Genomic DNA, 8403 nt, shown 5'->3' on the forward strand with positions numbered 1-8403 from the left:
ATAGCTAGGTGGACCAGTCATAGTCAGTCCATTCATCTCCAGATAGCTAGGTGGACCAGTCATAGTCAGTCCATTCATTAGCTGCGTGGACCAGTCATAGTCAGTCCATTCATCTCCAGATAGCTAGGTGGACCAGTCACAGTCAGTCCATTCATCTCCAGATAGCTAGGTGGACCAGTCATAGTCAGTCCATTCATCTCCAGATAGCTAGGTGGACCAGTCATAGTCAGTCCATTCATCTCCAGATAGCTAGGTGGACCAGTCATAGTCAGTCCATTCATCTCCAGATAGCTAGGTGGACCAGTCATAGTCAGTCCATTCATCTCCAGATAGCTAGGTGGACCAGTCATAGTCAGTCCATTCATCTCCAGATAGCTAGGTGGACCAGTCATAGTCAGTCCATTCATCTCCAGATAGCTAGGTGGACCAGTCATAGTCAGTCCATTCATCTCCAGATAGCTAGGTGGACCAGTCATAGTCAGTCCATTCATCTCCAGATAGCTAGGTGGACCAGTCATAGTCAGTCCATCCATCTCCAGATAGCTAGGTGGACCAGTCATAGTCAGTCCATTCATCTCCAGATAGCTAGGTGGACCAGCCATAGTCAGTCCATTCATCTCCAGATAGCTAGGTGGACCAGTCAGTCCATTCATCTCCAGATAGCTAGGTGGACCAGTCATAGTCAGTCCATTCATCTCCAGATAGCTAGGTGGACCAGTCAGCCCATTCATCTCCAGATAGCTAGGTGGACCAGTCAGTCCATTCATCTCCAGATAGCTAGGTGGACCAGTCATAGTCAGTCCATTCATCTCCAGATAGCTAGGTGGACCAGTCAGTCCATTCATCTCCAGATAGCTAGGTGGACCAGTCATAGTCAGTCCATTCATCTCCAGATAGCTAGGTGGACCAGTCATAGTCAGTCCATTCATCTCCAGATAGCTAGGTGGACCAGTCATAGTCAGTCCATTCATCTCCAGATAGCTAGGTGGACCAGTCATAGTCAGTCCATTCATCTCCAGATAGCTAGGTGGACCAGTCATAGTCAGTCCATTCATCTCCAGATAGCTAGGTGGACCAGTCATAGTCAGTCCATTCATCTCCAGATAGCTAGGTGGACCAGTCATAGTCAGTCCATTCATCTCCAGATAGCTAGGTGGACCAGTCATAGTCAGTCCATTCATCTCCAGATAGCTAGGTGGACCAGTCATAGTCAGTCCATTCATCTCCAGATAGCTAGGTGGACCAGTCATAGTCAGTCCATTCATCTCCAGATAGCTAGGTGGACCAGTCATAGTCAGTCCATTCATCTCCAGTAGCTGGGTGGACCAGTCATAGTCAGTCCATTCATCTCCAGATAGCTAGGTGGACCAGTCATAGTCAGTCCATTCATCTCCAGATAGCTAGGTGGACGAGTCAAGTCAGTCCATTCATCTCCAGATAGCTAGGTGGACCAGTCATAGTCAGTCCATTCATCTCCAGATAGCTAGGTGGACCAGTCATAGTCAGTCCATTCATCTCCAGATAGCTAGGTGGACCAGTCATAGTCAGTCCATTCATCTCCAGATAGCTAGGTGGACCAGTCAATAGTCAGTCCATTCATCTCCAGATAGCTAGGTGGACCAGCCATAGTCAGTCCATTCATCTCCAGATAGCTAGGTGGACCAGTCATAGTCAGTCCATTCATCTCCAGATAGCTAGGTGGACCAGTCATAGTCAGTCCATTCATTCGAGCTGCGTGGACCAGTCATAGTCAGTCCATTCATCTCCAGATAGCTAGGTGGACCAGTCACAGCAGTCCATTCATCTCCAGATAGCTAGGTGGACCAGTCATAGTCAGTCCATTCATCTCCAGATAGCTAGGTGGACCAGTCATAGTCAGTCCATTCATCTCCAGATAGCTAGGTGGACCAGTCATAGTCAGTCCATTCATCTCCAGATAGCTAGGTGGACCAGTCATAGTCAGTCCATTCATCTCCAGATAGCTAGGTGGACCAGTCATAGTCAGTCCATTCATCTCCAGATAGCTAGGTGGACCAGTCATAGTCAGTCCATTCATCTCCAGATAGCTAGGTGGACCAGTCAGTCAGTCCATTCATCTCCAGATAGCTAGGTGGACCAGTCATAGTCAGTCCATTCATCTCCAGATAGCTAGGTGGACCAGTCATAGTCAGTCCATCCATCTCCAGATAGCTAGGTGGACCAGTCATAGTCAGTCCATTCATCTCCAGATAGCTAGGTGGACCAGCCATAGTCAGTCCATCCATCTCCAGATAGCTAGGTGGACCAGTCATAGTCAGTCCATTCATCTCCAGATAGCTAGGTGGACCAGTCATAGTCAGTCCATTCATCTCCAGATAGCTAGGTGGACCAGCCATAGTCAGTCCATTCATCTCCAGATAGCTAGGTGGACCAGTCAGTCCATTCATCTCCAGATAGCTAGGTGGACCAGTCATAGTCAGTCCATTCATCTCCAGATAGCTAGGTGGACCAGTCAGCCCATTCATCTCCAGATAGCTAGGTGGACCAGTCAGTCCATTCATCTCCAGATAGCTAGGTGGACCAGTCATAGTCAGTACATTCATCTCCAGATAGCTAGGTGGACCAGTCAGTCCATTCATCTCCAGATAGCTAGGTGGACCAGTCATAGTCAGTCCATTCATCTCCAGATAGCTAGGTGGACCAGTCATAGTCAGTCCATTCATCTCCAGATAGCTAGGTGGACCAGTCATAGTCAGTCCATTCATCTCCAGATAGCTAGGTGGACCAGTCATAGTCAGTCCATTCATCTCCAGATAGCTAGGTGGACCAGTCATAGTCAGTCCATTCATCTCCAGATAGCTAGGTGGACCAGTCATAGTCAGTCCATTCATCTCCAGATAGCTAGGTGGACCAGTCATAGTCAGTCCATTCATCTCCAGATAGCTAGGTGGACCAGTCATAGTCAGTCCATTCATCTCCAGATAGCTAGGTGGACCAGTCATAGTCAGTCCATTCATCTCCAGATAGCTAGGTGGACCAGTCATAGTCAGTCCATTCATCTCCAGATAGCTAGGTGGACCAGTCAGCCCATTCATCTCCAGATAGCTAGGTGGACCAGTCAGCCCATTCATCTCCAGATAGCTAGGTGGACCAGTCAGCCCATTCATCTCCAGATAGCTAGGTGGACCAGTCAGTCCATTCATCTCCAGATAGCTAGGTGGACCAGTCAGTCAGTCCATTCATCTCCAGATAGCTAGGTGGACCAGTCATAGTCAGTCCATTCATCTCCAGATAGCTAGGTGGACCAGTCATAGTCAGTCCATTCATCTCCAGATAGCTAGGTGGACCAGTCATAGTCAGTCCATTCATCTCCAGATAGCTAGGTGGACCAGTCATAGTCAGTCCATTCATTAGCTGGGTGGACCAGTCATAGTCAGTCCATTCATCTCCAGATAGCTAGGTGGACCAGTCATAGTCAGTCCATTCATCTCCAGATAGCTTGGTGGACCAGTCATAGTCAGTAACTTTTCAGCAAAGTCAGTGCTAGTTGTTAACCAGGGCCAAGGGTCTGGTTTAGAATTGGGCCCAAGAGAAAATGAGGACAAGGTCAGTTTGGTTTGGGAACTAGGACCCTGGCTGAGGCTCACCTGCTTGCCGTCGACCTCGATGTCAGCCACATAGTTCTCGAACACAGTGGGCACATAGACCTCGGGGAACTGGTCTTTACTGAAGACAATCAGCAGGCAGGTCTTCCCACACGCTCCGTCTCCCACTATCACCAGCTTCTTCCTGATTGCAGCCATCTATAGGAGGGGGGAGAGATGGAGAGAGAGGGGGAGCGATGGAGAGAGAGGGGGAGCGATGGAAAGGAGAGAGAGAGGGAGAGATGGAGAGAGAGGGGGAGCGATGGAGAGAGAGAGGGGGAGAGATGGAAAGGAGAGAGGGGGAGCGATGGAAAGGAGAGAGAGGGAGAGCGATGGAAAGGAGAGAGAGGGAGAGAGATGGAGAGAGAGGGAGAGAGATGGAAAGGAGAGAGAGGGAGAGAGGAGAGAGGGGGGAGCGATGGAGAGAGAGGGAGAGGGAGAGCGATGGAGAGAGGAGAGAGATGGAAAGGAGAGAGAGAGGGAGAGAGATGGAAAGGAGAGAGAGAGATGGAAAGGAGAGAGAGAGGGGGAGAGATGGAAAGGAGAGAGAGAGATGGAAAGGAGAGAGAGAGGGGAGAGATGGAAAGGAGAGAGAGGGAGAGAGATGGAGAGAGAGGGGGAGAGATGGAGAGAGAGGGGGAGCGATGGAGAGAGAGGGGGAGCGATGGAGAGAGAGGGAGAGAGATGTAAAGGAGAGAGGGGGGGATAGATGGAAAGGAGAGAGGGGAGAGAGATGGAAAGGAGAGAGAGAGGGAGAGAGATGGAAAGGAGAGAGAGAGGGAGAGAGATGGAAAGGAGAGAGAGAGGGAGAGAGATGGAAAGGAGAGAGGGAGAGAGATGGAAAGGAGAGAGAGGGGGAGAGATGGAAAGGAGAGAGAGAGGGAGAGATGGAAAGGAGAGAGGGGGGAGAGATGGAAAGGAGAAAGAGAGAGATGGAAAGGAGAAAGAGAGAGATGGAAAGGAGAAAGAGAGAGAGAGGGGGAGAGATGGAAAGGAGAGAGAGAGGGGCGATAGAGATTAACACTCATAAAACCACTGCATCCATCTTTGTTTCCATTTAGCCTGCTTAGCGATACCCTGATTTTAGGCTACTTCACAAAGTTAGCTCAGAGTTTCTTGTTCCTGGGGGTACATTTTGTTCCTAGCCCTTAACTATTACACCTGATACAGATGATATGTGTATTCATATTGACCAGATCATTTTGTTCATGGGTGGGAAGGTAGCCTAGCGTTTAAGAACGTAGGGGCCAGTAACTGAAAGGTTGCTGGTTCGAAATCACCAAGTCAACTATGTGAAAAATCTCTATGTGCCCATGAGCAAGGCACTTAAACGTTAGCACTGTTATCCAGAGCGACTAAGTGACTAAAATATAAGCGTTCATATGAATGAAATACAGTGTTCTTTCATATGACCCAAGGAATGATAGTTTAATTTCATAAGGATACATCATTTTAGATAATTACTGTATCTAGCTAGCTAACATTGCCTTGGCCAGCTAATGTTATTTAGCTAGCTGGCATTAGCTAGCTAATTAACTAATAAACTAGACAGCAAATACAAAAGTAACCACGAATAATGAAGTAACCACATTATTAGTGAGAAATCTTATGTGTGTGTATTTAGTTTATATATTTCTTGTAAATAGTTGCCCAGTTTAGTTAGGTCATTTGCTAGTTAGTTAGGTAGGAAAAAGGGATGTACTGTAAGGATACGCCTGACGCCCAAACCAATCATTAATTTCAGAATATATACACATTTGTTTAAAGGTTAGGAGTTAGTGGTCAGTTTTTGTTAGTTGGTTTAAACGTTAACTTTGTCCTTATATCCCTTTTCCCAGTTAGATAGCCAGCTAGCTAATGCGACAACAAGTTAGCTAGCTAACGTTAGTGTTTGGTTGTCAATACTTTAAACTCCATTTGCGGTTTTAAAGTCATGGCTACAGATTTCATAAGTGTTTTAGTTATATATAATCATTAATATACGGTTGTTACACAACTGTATTAGAAAAAGATAGTTTAAAAACTAAAAAGGAATTGCTAGATTAAAGTTATGCTACCGTTTGTTAGCTCTGTTTCCGTTGTCGCTGCTTCTCTTCCGGTCTTTTGGACTGCCACTCACTGGCAGAATATAGAGACCATAGACAGGACTAGATCTACAGATCTAGCTTAAAATGTCTACAAATCTCAACAACAACAAAAAAAATCGTACCAACCCACCGGTTTTTTGTTTTGTTTTGATTTGCACTTTGCAAGAAATTGCATAACACAAATAATATCCACATGAAGGAAAGAAGTCAAAGAGTAAAAAAAAAAAAAAAAGTGATAAAGAAAATATAATTTAAATACAATTGTGAATTTAGAAAAATAGACTAGGCTCAATCACCTTTCTCCCCTCTCAGTCCCAGACTCACTCTCAAACCTCAAGTAGTCTACAGTCAGACCCGTCGGTTGAGATGCTGGTTGCTTGGTTACAACATCGCTACATCACAGCTGTTTGTTAATATTCCCATATGTAGTACAGCTTTTGGCTGCTGGATGCTATGTTTGTAGGAAGGAGGGACTGGGACCAGAAATCAACCCAGGAATTTCTAACATACCGGACAATTTGTTTCCCCTCGATGCCCCATTATCAGCCAGATAATGATCATTCTGCACAAAAACCACAATTTAGACAGGTTCACTGGGCTAAAAAAATGGATCCATATATCTGGCATTTCATCCATTTCTCATTTGTAGTATGAGCTGTAGTGATTGGCTGCTGAAAGCTTTGCTTAACAGATTTTCTGATTGGCTGCTGAATGCTCTGTTTGTAGCATCAGCTGTAGTGATTGGCTATCCAGGGTTCACTTCCTGCATCATTAGAAGAGAACGTCGGCCTGAGCTGTTTCTCTGATATAGAAGTCACACTGTAGACAAACGAGAGAGAGAGAGAGAGAAGAGAGATTAAAAGGAACATCAAAATCGAAATTCCAATTAGAATCTGGCTCAAAACTTTCCAATCAGTTATAGAACCAATTGCTCTATATGGCAGTGAAGTATGGGGTCCAATCTCTAACAATGAATTTACCAAATGGGACAAACATCCAATTGAAATACTGCATGCAGAGTTTTGGAAGACTGTATTGCAGGTGCAAAGAAAAACTCAAAATAACGCATGTAGAGTAGAATTGGGCCAATAACCCCTCCTCATTCGAATAGAAAAAAGAGACATCAAATTTTACAACCATCTAAAACCAAGTGACCCCAAAACATTCCATCACACAGCTCTACAATGTCAAGAGATGAAACCAGAGAAGAGTCCCCTCAGCCAGCTGGTTCTGAGGCTCAGTTCACTAACCCAAACCAACCCCATAGAGCCTCAGGACAGCCCTCAGCCAGCTGGTTCTGAGGCTCAGTTCACTAACCCAAACCAACCCCATAGAGACTCAGGACAGCAGTCAGCCAGCTGGTTCTGAGGCTCAGTTCACTAACCCAAACCAACCCCTAGACTCAGGACAGCTCAGCCTTTACTCATGCAGTGGACTCACCACATAGAGCCTCAGGACAGCCCTCAGCCAGCTGGTTCTGAGGCTCAGTTCACTAACCCAAACCAACCCCATAGAGCCTCAGGACAGCCCTCAGCCAGCTGGTTCTGAGGCTCAGTTCACTAACCCAAACCAACCCCATAGAGACTCAGGACAGCAGTCAGCCAGCTGGTTCTGAGGCTCAGTTCACTAACCCAAACCAACCCCATAGAGCCTCAGGACAGCCCTCAGCCAGCTGGTTCTGAGGCTCAGTTCACTAACCCAAACCAACCCCATAGAGCCTCAGGACAGCACTCAGCCAGCTGGTTCTGAGGCTCAGTTCACTAACCCAAACCAACCCCATAGAGCCTCAGGACAGCCCTCAGAACATCTGGCCCAACCAAATCATCACAAAACAAAAAGAAAAATATATCACCTATTGGAAAGACACCACAAAAAATCAAAGTAAACTTCAATGTTATTTGTCTCTAAACAGACAGTACTTGGTGGCAGACTATCTGACCACTGTGACTGATAGAAAACTGAGGAAAACACTGACTAGGTACAGACTCAGTGTGAACAGTCTGGCTATAGAGACCGGTCGTCACAGACAAACCTGGCTGCCCAGAGAGGACAGGCTGGCTGCCCAGAGAGGACAGTCTGGCTGCCCAGAGAGGACAGGCTGGCTGCCCAGAGAGGACAGGCTGTGCTCACTCTGCTCCAGAGGAGAGATAGAGACAGAGCTGCATTTCCTATTACACTGTGACAAATACTAAGACTTAAGAGAATATTTCTTTCCCAAAATTATAATTCAATACAAAGAATTTGAAACTATAAAAGATGAGGAAAAAAAATAAAATATTTATTGGGTGAAAAGCCAAAATGTGCAGTTTTGGCAGCCAAATATGTGTCCTCCTGCCACAACCTGAGGGCGAGTCAGTGAAAAGTGTAATGTGGATAATATTTCCCATGTAGTTTTGTTTTGTCTTTCATACCAGGTCATGTGTCTTCTCAGTCATGTTGACACTGGTCTACTACCATCGCTTTAATGTATTGTTGTTCTGATTAATATTGTTGTTGTAGTTGTTGTTAATGGTAATCCCATGTTCACTACTACTATTATTATTGCTGTTGGTCCCACCATTTATTTATATATATTATATATCTTTTTTTTCTATATGTATACTTTGACAATGTAAGTAATAATGAACTTGCCATGTCAATAAAGTCAATTGAAGAGAGAGAGAGAGAGAGAGAGAGAGAGGAAGAAGAAGTCA

General features: G+C 45.7%; 1 protein-coding gene across 1 annotated transcript in view; it reads right to left on the reverse strand.

Moving 5' to 3' along the window:
* LOC106592002 (rho-related GTP-binding protein RhoA-A) overlaps positions 1-5887 on the reverse strand; it is an 11919-nt gene extending 6032 nt beyond the window's left edge. The window contains exons 1-2 of the mRNA XM_045696561.1: positions 5681-5887; positions 3627-3782 (exon numbers count right to left, since the gene is read on the reverse strand). Coding sequence (XP_045552517.1) covers positions 3627-3782 — 156 coding nt within the window. The 5' untranslated portion in view covers positions 5681-5887. The remainder of the gene's footprint in view (positions 1-3626; positions 3783-5680) is intronic.
* Between the last annotated feature and the right edge of the window lie 2516 nt (positions 5888-8403).

Source organism: Salmo salar, chromosome ssa15 (assembly GCF_905237065.1).
Source record: "Salmo salar chromosome ssa15, Ssal_v3.1, whole genome shotgun sequence".
Lineage (NCBI taxonomy): Eukaryota > Metazoa > Chordata > Actinopteri > Salmoniformes > Salmonidae > Salmo > Salmo salar.